General features: G+C 40.0%; 3 protein-coding genes across 18 annotated transcripts in view; all 3 read right to left on the reverse strand.

Moving 5' to 3' along the window:
* Window positions 1–886: 886 nt before the first annotated feature.
* On the reverse strand, window positions 887–8,765 carry Pat1 (Protein interacting with APP tail-1). 5 transcript variants are annotated; one of them, XM_018014860.2, is made up of 8 exons: window positions 8,546–8,765; window positions 7,616–8,037; window positions 5,162–5,748; window positions 4,875–5,099; window positions 4,709–4,810; window positions 3,947–4,623; window positions 3,734–3,891; window positions 887–3,676 (listed from the first exon to the last, which is right to left on the reverse strand). In XM_018014860.2, exons 2-8 carry the CDS (start codon window positions 7,772–7,774, stop codon window positions 3,566–3,568), a joined length of 2,019 nt encoding a protein of 672 aa, XP_017870349.1. In that variant the 5' UTR covers window positions 7,775–8,037; window positions 8,546–8,765; the 3' UTR covers window positions 887–3,565. The 5 variants fall into 5 exon arrangements, with proteins under 5 accessions (XP_017870349.1, XP_089329827.1, XP_089329828.1 ...); XM_089473701.1 differs by having other exon boundaries at window positions 8,605–8,763; XM_089473702.1 differs by lacking the exon at window positions 7,616–8,037.
* A 140-nt stretch (window positions 8,766–8,905) lies between these two features.
* LOC108618748 (uncharacterized) lies at window positions 8,906–11,068 on the reverse strand. 2 transcript variants are annotated; one of them, XM_089473705.1, is made up of 3 exons: window positions 10,335–11,065; window positions 9,505–9,720; window positions 8,906–9,414 (listed from the first exon to the last, which is right to left on the reverse strand). In XM_089473705.1, the coding sequence occupies exons 1-3, from the start codon at window positions 10,788–10,790 to the stop codon at window positions 9,178–9,180; spliced, it is 909 nt and encodes a 302-aa protein (XP_089329831.1). In that variant the 5' UTR covers window positions 10,791–11,065; the 3' UTR covers window positions 8,906–9,177. The 2 variants fall into 2 exon arrangements, with proteins under 2 accessions (XP_089329831.1, XP_089329830.1); XM_089473704.1 differs by having other exon boundaries at window positions 8,906–9,720; window positions 10,335–11,068.
* Window positions 11,069–12,025: 957 nt separating this feature from the next.
* The window catches only part of LOC108618733 (uncharacterized), a 50,855-nt gene continuing 46,209 nt past the window's right edge, over window positions 12,026–16,671 (reverse strand). For 10 of the 11 annotated variants that reach the window (XM_089473693.1, XM_089473688.1, XM_089473687.1 and 7 more), the window contains 5 exons: window positions 15,161–15,253; window positions 14,976–15,081; window positions 13,953–14,100; window positions 12,952–13,103; window positions 12,026–12,864 (listed from right to left, as the gene is read on the reverse strand). In XM_089473693.1, coding sequence (XP_089329819.1) covers window positions 12,741–12,864; window positions 12,952–13,103; window positions 13,953–14,100; window positions 14,976–15,081; window positions 15,161–15,253 — 623 coding nt within the window. In that variant the 3' untranslated portion in view covers window positions 12,026–12,740. Of the gene's footprint in view, window positions 12,865–12,951; window positions 13,104–13,952; window positions 14,101–14,975; window positions 15,082–15,160; window positions 15,254–16,671 lie in introns of those variants that run through there. The other variant, XM_089473689.1, reaches the window with a different exon arrangement.

The raw sequence follows: 16,671 nt of genomic DNA on the forward strand, positions 1-16,671 counted from the left end.
ACACTGTGCGGCATCAGAAATGTGTCAAAAGCAAAAGCTACGCTTCAATGGTCGCCGTCGCCGCTGCCGTCGCCGCTGTCAACGCAGCAACAGCAGAAGCAAGTGCTGCACGTTTTTTTCTTATTTAGTTTTTTATTTTGACAGCTCTGCATTTGTATGCGTGCGCGCGTGCGTGTGCGTGCTCGTGTGGGTGCAGCGCAAGCCGAAGCCGAAAGCTAGTGATCGGCTAGCTGCAGCCGACAGCGACGCCGACGTCAACATTCGCGCACTGCTTTATCGCCCATAATTTCACTTGAAGTCCACTTGAACAATGTCGCGACGGCTGCGTCGCGTCGCTGCCGACGTCCGAAGAAAAGTGACAGTGGGCCAAATGAAAGACAATTAAAGATGGGCGCATTTAACAGTCTGACCGAAAGTGAAGACAGCTATAAAGAAGAGGCGATAAATGACTGTACAATGCCGATAAATTAAACATTTACAAGCCCTTTGTTGCGAGCTACGCGTATCGGCTATTCGGCTGACTAAAAAGAAAATAAAAAAGAAAATAAATTAAAATAAAAGCGAATGTAGATTAAAAAGGAGAGTAAAATCGATTAAGATTTGATTAAAGTGAGCTCGAAGTCATCAATCTTCTTTAAATGCGAATAGTTCTATAGAGATTGAATGATATCTTCGATTTTCGAATTCGTTAGAATCTGTATTAAAGATGGAAGCAAGAGAATAAACGATCTTCAACGATTCAATCTTCCAAAAAAAATTGGAATTTTCAACTTGCTGTAAAATATTTACAAATTTTATATCTCAAATCAGATTGCGAATATCCAAGTTTCGAACTAAATAACTTTGAAGGCGATCCAATCTTCAAAGCTAAGGTCACAAAAGCTCATTTTCAAGACTTAAATTTTTTTTTATTTTTATGCTCTTCTTATTTTAGTGGTGTGGGATGGACGAAACTTGAAACAATATTCATTGGATACGAACTATATAATACGATGTAACGAAACGAGGAATACCGAAATGTTGCACAACGATTTGGGAACACGGGAACGCTAGATTTTTTTTTACGTGGGTGTTTTCTTGTTTTCTTAATTTTTTTTGAATTTTCATTAACGAGGATTCGTCGTTTCTTGATGGGAAAGACATCGTCAGTCCTCCCATTCAAGTTGCGAGTCCTCGCCGCTTGTCGACGCGGAGAGGACGAAGTCTGCACTCGAGCAAGTGCTGCAGGAGGAGTCATCACCAATATCTACCCCCTGTAGGGCTATGATCAGTTCATCGTCGTCAGATTTAGTTTTGGCTGGAGCCGGTCCGTAGACTACCTCATAGATGACAGCCTCTTCTTCGTCCTCTTCGGGAATGGTGGGCATAGCCTTCGGCATCTGCAGTCGATTCATGGTCAATAAACACGAGCAGATACTATTATGCTGCTGTATTATCTGTCGGAAGTTCTTCATCTTGCTGGAGAATTTATTCTTTATTATGAATTTTTACAGATCAACTGCTTACAAAACTAAAAAACCAACTGAATAATATTTTACTAGGCATTGCTAGACCCCCCCTCACTGGCTCAAACAGATGACAGCAAAAGCCAAGCACACTTCGAATTTTGGATGGTGTACGAAAAACGAACAAAGTGGGTTTTTCTCAAATGGAATGATGATGAACCAGTGTTCTGGTTGAGCCTGCTCGACTGCTAGATTCCCTGAGTTGGGCAACGAAATGTATTGCATACACAAGTTGGGGCTTTAATATAAGAACTTTATTGTTGAATAGCTTTACTTGTAGATGGACTATAATCATCACTTTCATAGTGGGATTAAGCTATAGCTTTCGCCAATATACTGGGAAAGGGATGGACTTTGGTGGCGGTATCCAAAATAACACAAAAATCAAAATTGTTTAGAATTCACATGAATTCCTAATTTGGGTATCTATCCTTGAAGCTGTTATCGGAAGTTATCGATTTTTAGAAACAGAAAATTTCAAATCCTTAGCTCCTATAGCCTCACAGATCAATGCACATACGGACGGACAGACGGATGGATGAACAGATAGACGGCCAGGGCTAGATTGACTTAAAAATGGGTATAAAATGGTATAGCAACACGTTCAGATTATAGTCGGGTTTTTATTATATTACAACTATTTAATATTCAGATCGATAAGAAAGTGCAATGTGGGTAAAAATCCAAGAGCTTATGCGTCCATAGTCATAAAGCCAAGTCTATGGTATCTCCTGCTTGACGATCCTTATGAAGTTCCTTCAGTCTACTGAATTGCTAATGTTAGGTCCATTCGAACGTTATATATACGAAGGCGAAAAGTTACCATTCAAAATAGATTCTCTAAATATTAGTCATAAAGATATATAAAACATATTTAAGACGTTGTTTTCATATATTTTTATTCTGAGATTTTTTTTTGAAATTGGGCATTTGAGCCGATCCCAATGTCAAATTGCTGTAGGCTACAATAGTGTTTAGTTAGTAATTATAAGTAGCTCTGTGTAATATATACACATATATACACACAGATGCAGATATAGTACTAGGCATAGGTATCGTTAGTTGTATTTTGTATATAAACTGCACTTATTTATGAAGTTTCGCTTCACGAATCACACAGTTAAGTGAATAGCAACTGCTCCTACGGACATTACAGATAAGATTAAGGTCTGGATATCAGATAGAAAAAGAGAGAATTATCCATCGAACTAGCTTAGAGTGCGCACCGCAAATTTACTCCTGCATGGGTGAGCGGTTGGCTAGAGAGGAGAAGGAGGGAATTTTCATGTTTTTGAATGAATGATGCAAATACTATTTACGTATTCATATATATATATATGCATATATATATATATATATATATATATATATATATATATATATATATATATATATATATATTAATTATATATATTAATATTAATTAAACATTATGCATTAAACTATTCAATTATTTATATGTTTTATACATCATTATTTTTACATATATTTATATATATATATATATATATAGTATGTATGCGTAGCACTCTATTTTATTCATAAATTGTGCTACAGAGCTTTGCGTTTGCAACTAGTTCTAAAAAAAAACTTAATGAACAACATATATATTCATTGATTATCAGTTATCAATACATATATTTATATATTATACATGTACATATATGCACATGTACACATACAAATATATGTATATCTTAAGCAATCACATTATGTATTCGTATTTAGAACTAAATTATGAACGATTGGATGAATATTTTCGTTTTCGTTTTTGCATCCAATTACGAGGTGTGTGTGGGTGTATAAAAATTAAAGGGAATCAATCTCATTTCAAGGCCATTGTTTCATTGCCTGAGTTCGGTTTCGCAACACAAAAGAAAGTTAACAAAATCTAAATTAGACTCATTCTCTATTTCAGCTTCAACTTGTTCTCTTCTTAAATGTATACCAAATAAATCAAAACTTAAATTTCTTTTTCTTCTTCTCTCGTGTTTCACCAAGACCCAAATTTCAAATATATTTTGATCCATTTTATGTTTTCATAAACTTTCTGTTGACTCTCAATTCTTGGGCTCTGGCGGAGTGGGCACACGCTTGACATTCATGCTGAAGAACTTTGACTTGACCTGCTCAATAGTGTAGTCTACCTCGATGGCCGGATAGCTAGACTTCTGGAAAAATGCAAATTAGTATGCATGCAATTTGTGATTATATTTAATGTCACTTACGTTCTGTGTGATATTCTGACCGCGCAGCTGCTGCCAGTTTTCTAGAATGTGAGCATATCGCAAATACTTCTCAAACTCGTGTAGAGTCTCATAGACATGGCACAGACCCAAATAATCATACTCCAGTCCGGAATAGGTGCGTCCGAACAAACGCAAGCCTGTCGGAGGAACGAACATTAGCAAGAGGCGAGGAGAAACAACAGTTATGCTCACTTATGTCGATGCTGCGCAAATATAAGTCCTCAGCCTGACGGAATTTCTTCATTTGATAATTGTAGAGCGATGCGAGATGGCCAATGGATAGGCCCACCTCGTAGTCATACGGACCGAGCAGGTCAGTTTTAATCCTGATCGCCTTTTGGTGCATTCGCTCCGCCTCCTCGAAGCGATTCATTGTTTGATAGAGCCGCCCCAGATTTCCATAGTGCTTGGCCGTCTGCACATTCACCTCGCCGAACACCTCCAGCGACAGTTGCAAAGCGAAATTATGCAACTCCTCCGATTGTAGCAGCAGACCCTCCTCATCCATGCCGTCGGCAATTTTGTCCAGCGCAATCTCCTCCAGCAGCAGCGCCTTCACGCGCTTGGCTGAGGCCAACATTAAGTGATTGCTGGGCACCAGAGTTTTCATGATCTTAACCGCCTCATCGACGTGCTCCTGGGCGCAGCTAAAGTCCCCGGTGCTGTATTCATGGACATAGTAGGCATACGACAGATCCTCATGGGCAATCGCCACATGGAAGTTCATGTTGCCAAAGATGCCGCGACGCACGGCCAGCGCCTCCTTGTAAATGTTAACCGATTGGAACACCGAATCCACATTCAGCAAAAAGAAACCGTAATCCAGCAGCGCATCGCCGTATTTCTGGTGATTGGGGCCAAAGTGTTCACTGAAGAGAGGGAGAAAGGGAGCGCATGAGCGAGATGGAGATATAATTACGATTGACATATTTCATTTGAGTTGGTTTCACTTACCGAGCCCGCCGCACTGCCTGACAGATGAGCAAATTGGCCCGCGCAAAATCGCGCTTCACCACGCACGCCTTGGCCGCCTGACGCAGTACATCGATCGCCACACTGCGAATGAAATCAGCTCGAGTCTGGCATATGTTTAACTCTCCACAGATGTGTATATACTTACCGTGTGGGCGCCGACGCTTCCAAGTGGCGCATGGCCTGCACGCTCCACATGTGACTGTTGTTATACTCGTTGCGCGCATAGTACATGGACGAGATTTGGGTGTAGGCCATCGCAACTAGCGGCGCCGGCACCGAGTCTGTCAGCAGGCTGTTTATCTCCATCAGCTCGGCGTATGTCTTCTGGGCGAGCTTGAAGTTGCAAAGTGAAGACTCTGCGTAGAGCAGGCTGCAAGAGAGGCATGCATATCGAATGAATATAAATTTTAGGCTTGCGCTGCTATTGCTTACCGCTGCAGGCAATCGAGTCGCGTGATTATGCCGTCCTGGAACGCTTGCATTCTCTTCAGTCTTTCATTGAGGCAGGAGAGCACCGCAATGCTCTCCTGCATCCAGCCAGCCTCGGAGAGAAAGCTGCCCAAGCGCAGGCCCAAATCGATGGCCATGACATCCTCATCGGGCAATTCGTCCATGGACAAGGCTTCGGCTTCGGCTTCGGCCGCTGCATGATTCTCTTTAGGCGTCATGTGATTTAGGCAACTGGCTGCAATAGCAACTACGTCCATTGTGGTGGCAGTGGTTTCGGCTCCAGTTACAGTTGCAGCTGCAGCTGCAGCTCCCGTTCCAGCAACAGTTTTTGCTCCCGCTGGTTGAGCTTCATCGAGTTCACTCTCTTCTGTTCCAATCTCGGGCAGCGCAAAGCGGTCCACATAGCCATCGCTGAGGCGCCGCGGCAGCGCCTTGTTGCTGGCCATCAAAGCTGCCACAATGCGCAGCAGCTTGCCGCGGGCCGATGTGTAACGGACCAGACGACGGAATATATCTAGGTGAGACAACTCCTCCAATAATGTGTCCTTAAGGTCAGCTTGCTGGGACATCTACAAGACAATTGAGTTAAGTAATTAGATCAAATTCAAACGATGATTAAGAAGAGCTTACAGCTTTACAGCTTCTCAATGCATCTTCTTGATAAGCTTTAAGCTCTGTGCAAATAAGTTATAGCTCTAGAATCTATCCATAGCTGACTCAAAGCTCTTGCCCCAAACGATCTTAATAGTATGCTCGCAAAGACTCGGATGTAGCCTTTTTGTAAGTCCTACTTTAATGCGACTCAAACTTCAAACTCAAAACATTCTTCATCAGTTGAGATTCATTATAAATAGCTATATACAATAGCGGAATAAACAGTCTCTTATTTCATCAACATTTTTTTGCTGTTATCTGCAAAAAAGCTTCCCATTCAACAGCTGCTGAACACTGGCTTTATCATGATCATGGAAAAAAACAACGAACGTGCTCCAGAGTTTTGTCAACAACAATTAATAAGACACAGTAATGGAGTAGTAAAAATTAAGTTCGAAAGAGAATACCTAGAATTTCGGCCAAAGCAAGAATGGAATTCGTGTCAACATATTGATTTTGTGGAGCTCGCTGTTGATCAAAACAATCAATTAGTGGAACATCCACCAGTGTGGTAAAACATTGAGCGAATGCTGCTAAGAAGGCAGAGTATAATTAGCACCTACACACATGTATACATATGTATATGTATGTACATATGTAGAATAGGCCGTCTTCAATTAAGCACACGTGTCATGGTTAACCAATAATATGAACAACTAAGGCATTACGCAACACTGGCCTCAGATCCAATGATCCAATGATTGGACAAAGATCTTTGAGCCGAGTTCAATGGCTGCGCCTTGGCTTGGAAGGATGAACGTTCGACGAAAGGCCACACCGACAAAGCGAATGCGCTATTTTTAGTCAACAACAACAACAACAGCAGCAGCAGCAGCAGCATCAGTTGATTATTATTGTTGTTGTTGTTGTTGTTGATGTCGCTACTCATAATTTATATTGTAATTGCAGAGCTCTCTTATGACAAACAATTTCTCATTTAAGAATTTACGTCTGTGTGCGTGAGTTTCTTGAGGCATGTGAACAATGCCGAAGTTTACATGCCCTAACGCAGCGCAAAATGTTCAAGTTTGGATACAGTGTATAAACAACAGTTAATAAAGATATCATATCGCTCAGCTATGTCAATGATATCTGTGCCATGTGGTTTTAGACACGATTTAAATACAACCACAGGCACATACACACACACACACGCACATACACACAAATGCACGCACATAGGCTAGAGCCAGCTGCGCGCACTATTAGACCAGAAGCTTCTACACGTAAACATAAACAGTGGAGAGCTTTACGATTCGCACAAGCTTTTCCTGCATGTGTGCGCGTGCTGCGTATGCGTTTGTTTAGTTCAAACAAACTGTAAACCAAAACAAAAACAAAATGCGTCATTTGTTGTCCTACTGCAATTTTGCAGAAATTCATACAAATGAACGAATGTGTGCGTGTGTGTGTGCTCGCTTGTGTTTTGCTACAGCGAATGCATGTCAGCTAACTGTAAACAAAACAGAATGAGATATCGTCATACAATTCGCACGGTCCTGCTGTGAATGAGCTTTACAATAGAAGCGCAAAAATGCCGTAACAGCGCCGCAATAATTGGCGCTCGCACGCACACAAAGGCAACTAGATATGTATCTGTGTTTGTGTGTGAGTGTGTGTGTGTGTGCCTGTGTGTGTTACAGCTGATTTTCTGATTGACTTGTTTGCAGCCTCTGTCTCTGCCACTGCGTGTTCCTTTGCCTTCTTTGCCTTGCTTCTTGAATTTCATTTTCATTTCTCATTTTTCAGAACTCGCCAACGATAACGTGCGAAAGAACTTACCAGCTCGTAGACATCGATCAGCAGATTGTCCGGCAGCTCTGGCAGCTTGCTGATGCGCTTCAGCGTCGTCACTTTGCAGTCCAGGCAGTCGACAACGGCCATCAATGACAGATCGTACAGGGGGTCGGGACTGTTGTTGTTGCTCTGGCCGGAGGCCATTTTGCTTGATTCTGTTTCCTCTTGTTTGTCTTTGTTGATATGATGTCTGCACTTCTGAGTGTGTGCTTGTCAGTGTGTGTGTGTGTGTGTGTGTGTGTGTAGTTGTGTATGTTTCTTTTTACGTTGTTATTAGACTTGTAACTTGATTTTGTTATTCAGTTTGTTTATGTGGCTCACTTTAATTTATAGTTGTACCAAAGCTTACAATAACACAAACAAAAACAAAAACAAAAAAAAACGCGGGTTGTAGCGAAGTGTTGGACCTATGCGAAAAGCGCGCAAAAATACATAAGATTTTAATTAACAAGAAATTTAATTAAACATATTTTGTTTTTAGCCCACATGGCTGCTCGTCGACAGTGAAAATATGTGTATGTAACTGTGAATGGCTTGCAATGTTAACATTAACAGAACAAAAACAACAGCAACAAAAGTTACCAAATAAAAACAAAATAACAGCAAGTGTCACTTGCGCTAACTTCACTTTCTTTGAGACGTTCTTCGTTTTTCCTTTTCCTTTTCTTTTATTTGTGTTGTTGCCCAGCGGCCAGCAGCTGCGGCCAATTTCACTACTGCTGCTGGTGCTGCTGAGACGAGTTGCTCTTTGTTACACACTCACACTCGTACTCATATACAGACACACGCACATGCACACGGACACGCGCTCGCACACAATCGAACACGCACGTACGTACACGCACAGCACCAGCAAGCCCAAAAAACTTGCTGAATTTGATTTGATTTCTTGTTTTTCAATATTTGTGCACTTACACAATATTGTGTGCATTTAATTGCGTCTGCTGCATGTGCCAAAATTTCGCACGTCTTACTGCTCGTTCGATGTACTGCATGAACCGTTCGCAGCTAGTCAATTGAACTTCTTATTTTGTTTCGATTTTATGCCAAAAAATATAAAAAAAATTTTAATATTTGACTCGAGGATGAGAGCAGCGACATCACCAATCGCTAACTTACCAAAACTGCCAACTTATCGATACATTTTGTTAACATCACGCGGTCAACCAATAACAGGCTCGATTTTATGCGTTAACATGCGCAGCTTTGCGTTAACAGCAAGATAACGCTGGGATTTAAATCGAATTTCGAATACAACTTTCGATAACAATGCAATTTGTTTTGTTTTCTATTGTTTTTGAATTTAAGCTGTAATGCCAGTCTCATATTTTATTGATAAACTTCATAATTTGGATATTATTGCTAAATATTTCGGATATACTGAGGGAGTAGAATTAATTGAAACGGCCTAATCGTTTTCGATAGGCAATCTCTCCATCTATGTATGTATTTTGTTTAATTTGTGCATTCTAAATATTAGGCGTTTGACACTCTGGCCTGCCTGTGCTTGGCTGCTTGTTGCATTGTCCGCTTGCGGTTTGGTTATCTCAGAACAGGTCAAATGAATCGTCTTCAACCTCAACGATCCCAAAGTCGTTGGTGCTGCCAAACATCCACCAATGGCGTAATATGTTGCGAATGAGCAGGAAGCGAGTCGTCACAAATTCAAAGAAATGAAAGAATAGAGCGCTGGATGTGAGCAGTGCACAGGATGCGACAAACACCTCCTGTACCGTTAGCTGCTCGGTGCTGCCCTGATTCAAATTATCCATGCAATGTAGCACCTGTACACAAGTAAAGAATCGCAGGTAAGCCTCGATCGTTCCCACAACCAATTGGCGTCCAATTAGATGCCATTGTCTGCACTCGCTCACCTGCTGCAGTATGACATGGGCGAGCGGCATTAGCGAGGCACTGAACAGCACGTGCTTCACAATCATGCCACAGCAGCGACCGCAGCAGAATGCGCGCATCATTTGCTTTAGGCTCGCCCGATCCGCAGTTATATTGTATGGCGCATGACAGATCTCGCATCGATTATCGCGACGATGCATGATCCAGCGTTTCAAGCACTTCAAATGTATGTAGCCCTGGTTACAAAGGACGGTGAGTAGTTAAAACAATCTGTTGAAAGCAATAAAAAAATCCTCTACTCCTACATTTCTTTACCTCACATCTTCCCTTACTTTCCGCTTCTTTTTCTACTCTTCCATTATTCTTATATAACACTTATTCACCACATATAATTCCCTCTCTCATCCAACTACTTTCCGTACATTCCATTCACTGATATTCTCCCACCTCCACTCTCCTTCATTTGTTTCACTTCCTCATTTCCTTCTCATTCCTGAGCTTACTGTCATTGCTTTACCCGTCATTGCTCAATCTCTCATTTCTCTCCTTCACAGCTCTCTAGCTCTCTATCATCTTTATCATTCCTACGCTGTTTCTGTTCTTCCCTGCCTTTCACTCTCTATCACTTTCTCTTTTCCTTGTTTTTCTCCTCTTCAATTCTTCTTTGACATTTTGCTCTTCTAATTCAGATCTTCGCACTTTTCCATCTAACCTCTTTAGCTTCGCCCTCATACCCTTCCCTCATACCATTCTCACTCATTTTCCCTCTTTTCCCTCTATTCCCTCTGCTTTCCTCTAATCGCTTCTCATCTCCCCCTCTCTCACCATCTATTTCAGACTTTCAACTTACCACGCTGCCTATGCATTTGCATGGACAGTTGATAATCTCCATGTCGCTTCGATGCCAGCGACAGATGCGACACGAATTGCCAAATTCATTAGCCGAATGGACGCTATCCTGGTTCGCCGGACCCGGCGCCGACCCTGCTGGCAGCACGATCCCCAGCTGCGTGGCCCCGACACCACCGCTGCTACCGCTACCGCCACCGCCACCGTCAACTTCTCCAACACCACCACCACCACCACCGCCCCCCGTTGAGCAGCTGGCAGCGCCGCAAGTGCCGTCAGTCTCAACGGCTACCGATGGCCCCGTCTCAATCGAGGGAATGCTCAACGCTTGGGGCGTGGCGGCGCTAGCCACAACGCTATTCAATAGCCGCAATGCAGTTGCCTCCGATAGCGGTGGCTGCTGCTGAGGCTGCTGAGGCGGCTGCTCCTCCTGCTGCTCCTCGCGCTGCTGTGCCATGTCGTCTCTGGCCCACGTCAATCAATGCGCAACAGACACCGCTGCCCTCTGCAGTTACCCTGGCTGGGGTTAGGCAATCGCGTTCGTTGTGTGGGTTCGGTGTGGGTTTATGTAAAGACTTTATGTGCGCGTAACGAACTAAATTTTGATGCACGAATTTCACACGTAATTTTGTTTGGACATTTTATACAAAACTTAACGCTCGACCTTCACAGCATGTCTGAGTCTCGGTTCGACAGCCCTCGCTCATAAATTCAAACTGACAGCCAACTGCAGGCCAACTCTGTCTCCATCCATTCACTGTTCATCGGATGTGTGTACGTTTCCATGTGAATGGCATAAACTCAAATTGTAATAGATTTCGATTCGAGCTTATGTGTCTCAAATTTTCACTAAAAAGTCAATCATATATTTTTCTATAAATTAAGGATTTTTCTATCAAATCTGAAGTTCTAGTTTGTTGGGCTGTTTCTTTAACACATATTTAAAACATTTTCTTTTATTTTTCAATAATTTGATAAATTCATAATAATAACCTCAATAATTTGACAAAGCTCAATAATTCCGCATGCATTTTTCGCAATCATCAATAATTATGCTTATTATTTGCCATAACCTCACATAGTACTTGTATTAATCGCCATAGCCTCAATAATAATACTAATTGTTATTCAACATAACCTCACTAATAGCTATGCTTTTCACCACAATCGCACTATTTATAAATGCATATACATATATAAAGCTAATTTACTCATCTACTCAATCAATACGATTTACCACAAAGCCCACAAGTTACGCGTCTCTTTCGCCTTAACCTCACAAATTAAGCATATTATTTATTCACACAAAGATTAATTGCATATTCGTTGTACAGCTATATATATATATATATATATATATATATATATATATATATATAGTCATTATTCTCTTCGCTTTAGCGTCATTATAAACTAAAATTGTTTGGCTTAACCTCACATGAGCCATCATAACCTAAAAAAAAATTTTTTTTTTTTTTTTTTGAATAAAAACCTCAGGAATTACATATGTTGGGAATGCGGGGTTTACCTGGTACACCAAGGAGTCATGGGGCTACACGACTATGCATTTGCTTAGTTCCGTTCGTAGCCGCTATTACTTATCTCCCCATTCTTCCCACTTTCATTATCTCTCCCTTGACACCGTCTTGTTCTTCCCTCTGTCATCCTCACAAAATAAAACACATTCAAAAATTTCTTTTTTTGTTGTTTATTCTTGTTCTTTTTGTTGTTGTTGTTCAATGTTAATATTAGCTGTAGATACAGGTTATATATAAATTATATATTTATGTTGATATCGCTTGCCGCTGTTGCGAGTTAGTAAATAGTTCGTAAAGTGTCCACGATCGCCTAGGCTTTGGGCCGTAGTATATATGTATATATATAAAAAAAAAGTTGTTTTCAAAAATTTTCCAAATTTTATCGTATAGTTCAGCGGGTGTTAGTATCCATAATATTTTTCTTCTTTTTCCTCTTTCTTTATATAATTAATATTATGACAAAAAAATTCAACAATTATTGCATAAGTTTTGTTTTTAGGTTTTCAATAACAAATAATAATAATAATTATAATAATAATAATAATAGTAATCAAAAATTCAATGAAAAAAAAAAAATCAAATAAAAAGAAGAAAAAAAAAACACAAAAAACGTACAAATGTCCTTTTGCTGCTGTTCAATGCGACGAGCCTGCCATTTGTGTTAGTATATATGTATGTATATATAGGGGTATTCTTGTTATTATATATAGGATGCGAAATGTCAATTAAATGTTGTTTACAATAATCAATTTTGCATTTGCTTTTGCTTTTGGGTTAAATTGTGGCTTAAAATTTAATGAATAGTTGGTTTGCCCTTTAGCTGTTGTTGTTGCTGCTGCTGCTGCTGCTATTGTTGTTGCTTGTTGTTTTTATTGGCAGTTGCGAAAACGACGATAGATGCTCTGCACATATACAAAGACACATTTCCAGTCGGGTCGACTCATCTCAACCATATCTTCCACGTCTAGCAGAGGAGCAATGCCAGCTTTTTCGCTGTAACAGAGATAGCCAGAGATAGATATATATCGATAACAATTAACAGAAGCTCAGTGCTGCTGACGGGCATCTGCTGATACTTACTCAGCCACGCTAAAGGCCAGCTCAAAGTTGTGTTTGCGAGTTTGTTTGGTTAGTTGACTGTAGTCAAATGCATCTGGCAAGAAATGATGTATCAGCGCACAAAAGGCCAAGCCGTCGGACCAGCTCGAGCTAAAGTTGCTTATTTGGACGTTCTGTGAATAATAAATGTCAATTACGATCAGTATGCGATATTTTTGGCCTCATTTTTAGCTAGAGCAGGCAGAGCAGCTTTAAACTTTTATATTTATGTTTAATCATTATTATTATCAGCAGCAGCAGCAGCAATTAAGCAAATAGTTGTTGTAAGCTCCAGCCCCAAAAAGCAGCAACGACAACGACAACAACAACAGCAACAATTAAATTAAATAATAATTAGAATAATAATAATAATTATAATATAAGCAGGTGTACGGCAGTAACGTTTACAGTTACTTTAATGTCAAGGAGTCAAGAGTTGCGCCTCTGCTTTTTGAACGCTGCTTCCTCTTTCACTTCATATTCGCCAAGCCGACGGCGACGATGACGGTGACGTTCACCGCTGCTGTGTGTATTCGTGTGTGTGTTTATATGTGTGTGTTTTGTGTGTATGTGTGTATGTGTGTATGCGTGTGTATCATAGATGAGTGGCGCTCAGCAGCTCAGCCAGCGTTCAAGCATTGTTAAGTTTTTGTATTTGCGCTTTTCTTGTATCAAATTTTTTTCTTCATATCTGTTTTTGGGTTTTTTTAGGTTATTTGATTTAGCGATTAGCGTTTTTGTGTTAAACATTATTTGCAATATATATCTAAATGAAAACGAACGGCAGTAAACAACAAATACAAAAACAACAAAAAAATCAAGTAAATCAAGATGCAAAAAAAAAAGAAATTAAGAAAAGGTAACAAATATAACGAACTATTTTAATGGCTGTGGCTTTGCGTTTGCGTTTGGCTGTTTTTGTCTTATTGGTATTTTTTTTTTCATTAAATTTATTTTTTTTGTGTTTTTTAGGTTTTGGATACCTCATATTCCTGCGTTTTGTGCTGACACCACTGCAGAAGTTGATCCTTGACAGTGGCGGCGCGCGCATTTAATGCCGGATCGGTAAATTTGAAATACGGTTGTGCTGAACCGCCTGGGGTCGTGGGTGTGCTTGTTGTTGGAGATGATCTGAACAAATGAGTCAAGGTTGGAGAAGGGGGCAGACGTTTTAGCGAAACTCACACAATTTGTTTATAATTGTTTGTATTTTAACTTTTTCTTTGTACTTTGGTTTTTTGTTTTGGGGGGTGTTCGAATTGTTTAGCTCGTGAGTGTATGTGTCAATGTGCGTGTGTGTGTGTGCATGTGTGGATAGGATTTTTCGGTTAGCAGGAAAAAACAAATTATTAATATTACTGTTATTACTATTCAACGGTACTTTACTGTGTATATATATATATATGTGTGTGTGTGTTTGGAGCTACGACAGGTGCATAAGGTGTTTTAACAGACGAAGAGTAAGAGAGAGAGTGGGAGAGAGAAAGAGAGAGGGAGCAAAAGAGACAGAGACAATCGAAATAAGGAGCTGCGTGCGCAAGCCCAACAGGCTATAGCAAGACAGAAAAACATACACATATGTACATACATAATTACATATGCATGTACATGTTGTAGCAACAATTTACAATTCACCTACAAAAGTAAACCTAAACACAATTGACATTTAAATGCCGTTAACCATCACCAGAAAATGGGCATAAATATATAAGGCGAAATTAGTGAGTGAATACGTGTGTGTGTGCGTGTTTGAGTCTGTGTGTGTTTCTATTGTGATCCTTCACCATCTATGTATGTATGTATGTATGTGTGGGTGCAAAAGATATGCAAACAAAATGTTAGATTAACTAACATTCGAGTTCGAATGCAGTGTTACCAAACGACTCCATAAATTTGCTTTAACATTTTCACGTTTGCATATCCTTTACAATTGGTTTATGTTTAAATAAATATAGAATGTGTTATTATTTTGTAAAGTATTTAATATCTGAAATTGTTTAACTTACTTTTGAGCCTGCTGCTGCTGGGCAGCTTTATCGAGCTGCTTAAATTTGGCCAGCGGCGAGATGTTCTTGTTGTTGGCAGCGCTGCCGCTCACAGTGCGTGTGGTAACTGAAAGTTGAGTTTTTAGGCAAATTTAGTATATTTTGTTGCATGTGTTGTGCTATCGATATAGCGGCTATCGGATTACCTTTTGTTGTTGTTGTGGTGACAATTGCGCCGCCATCTTTTGATTTTGTCTCGGTGCGTTCGCTGGTCGTTGAGCTTTGTTGCTTGTGTTGTGCTGCATGGCGAAAGGTGTTTGTTTGAGAGGCAAGTTGCGAAATAGAAGAAGAAATAATTACAGCAATAAGTCAATGGGCATGCACACACAATAAATACAAATCAACAGCAATTAGGTGAGTTAAAAAAAAGAGTTATTGAAAAAATGTTTGAAGGGAAAAAATTGTGTTAGATAGTTTAATAATATTATTTATGTACTTTTTTTTTTTACATATCAAAATAATATTTTCAATTTTTTGTATCTTGACTAGTCTAAGAGCAGGCAACAATATATATGCGACACACGAAACGAAACACGTAGATAATTAGCAAAAATTGCAAATATTTGTATTTAAAAAAAAATTTTTTTTTTGTATTTTTTAGTCAGCGGCTAGACAATATAGAGTAAAATAAATCAAAAATGGCATTAGAACTCTTGCAGCAAAGAAACACGCGCACAGCCGGCTGTTCCATGCCGCGCGTTCCATCAAAAACAACAACAATTATACACAACGAATAGAAACAAAACGGAAAATGATTCGTGGCCGTTGGCGATTTGGTGGTTGGTGTCTGATGGTGGAGTCGCTGGTGGTGCAGCGGCTACGCTGCTGCTGGTGGAGCTGTTTGCTTGCAGCGATCTCAGAACTCAATAAACTTAGGAACTACAACATGCAAAATAATCTTTATATACAAAATACAAATAAACGAACCAACATGCGAGTAAACAAATGGAATGGAACAAAAATATATCTAGAGCCAGCACAGCTAACTGGGCAGCTAATCGTTAAACAAAAAATGTAGATATATTTATGATGGATGAAACGATAAATAAGAACGCTAAAGAAGGTGGGTGGACGGGAGTAAAATATATATACAGAAAGAAAACTAAGTGAGAGAGAGAGAGAGAGAGAGATAGTGGAGGAACAACATGGGATTTTTGTGTGTGTATGTGTATGTGTGTGCGTGTGTATGTATGTGTATGTATATTGTTTATAACCAACCAGCCAACGGAACGAAACGTAACGGAATGAAACGGAATTAAAACGTTTAAAGCGCTAGATAACTTTTGTACAGTTGTGTATGCTTGGGGGGGCTGGGCTAAGGGGGCAGGCAAAAAGTATATATGTATGTATATATATTTACATATCTATACATATATATTTATGTATATGCAGTTAGGCTGGGCGAAATGTAGCAATATGGTAGTACATGGAACGCGCTGGTAAAAGGAACAACAGCAACAACAACAAGCTGGCAACGCTGTACAGTTGATGTTTGCATTTTTTCACTCACAAATCGTAACGCTTGAAGTTTGTCTTCGGCGTAGCAGTGCGGCTTCACATAAGTATCTTTCATATCGATATGTTATCGATACATTTTGTTTTTCACTTGATGGGCAGCTAGGCTAAGGGCTTTGACTATGTGTGTACATGTGTGTGT

The sequence above is a fragment of the Drosophila arizonae genome, chromosome X, assembly GCF_054131065.1.
Source record: "Drosophila arizonae isolate 15081-1271.41 chromosome X, UAZ_ARI_1.0, whole genome shotgun sequence".
Lineage (NCBI taxonomy): Eukaryota > Metazoa > Arthropoda > Insecta > Diptera > Drosophilidae > Drosophila > Drosophila arizonae.

What these genes read in the sequence shown, in the direction of transcription:
- Pat1 (XM_018014860.2), bottom strand. Translation starts at nt 7,774, where the DNA reads ATGGCCTCCGGCCAGAGCAACAACAACAGTCCCGACCCCCTGTACGAT. An exon ending in TGATCGATGTCTACGAGCTG is followed by an intron (nt 5,749 to 7,615) that starts GTAAGTTCTTTC and finishes ATTGTCTTGTAG; the next exon opens with ATGTCCCAGCAAGCTGACCT. An exon ending in GTCAGAATATCACACAGAAC is followed by an intron (nt 3,677 to 3,733) that starts GTAAGTGACATT and finishes GCATTTTTCCAG; the next exon opens with AAGTCTAGCTATCCGGCCAT.
- LOC108618748 (XM_089473704.1), bottom strand. Translation starts at nt 10,790, where the DNA reads ATGGCACAGCAGCGCGAGGAGCAGCAGGAGGAGCAGCCGCCTCAGCAG. An exon ending in GCAAATGCATAGGCAGCGTG is followed by an intron (nt 9,721 to 10,334) that starts GTAAGTTGAAAG and finishes CTTTGTAACCAG; the next exon opens with GGCTACATACATTTGAAGTG.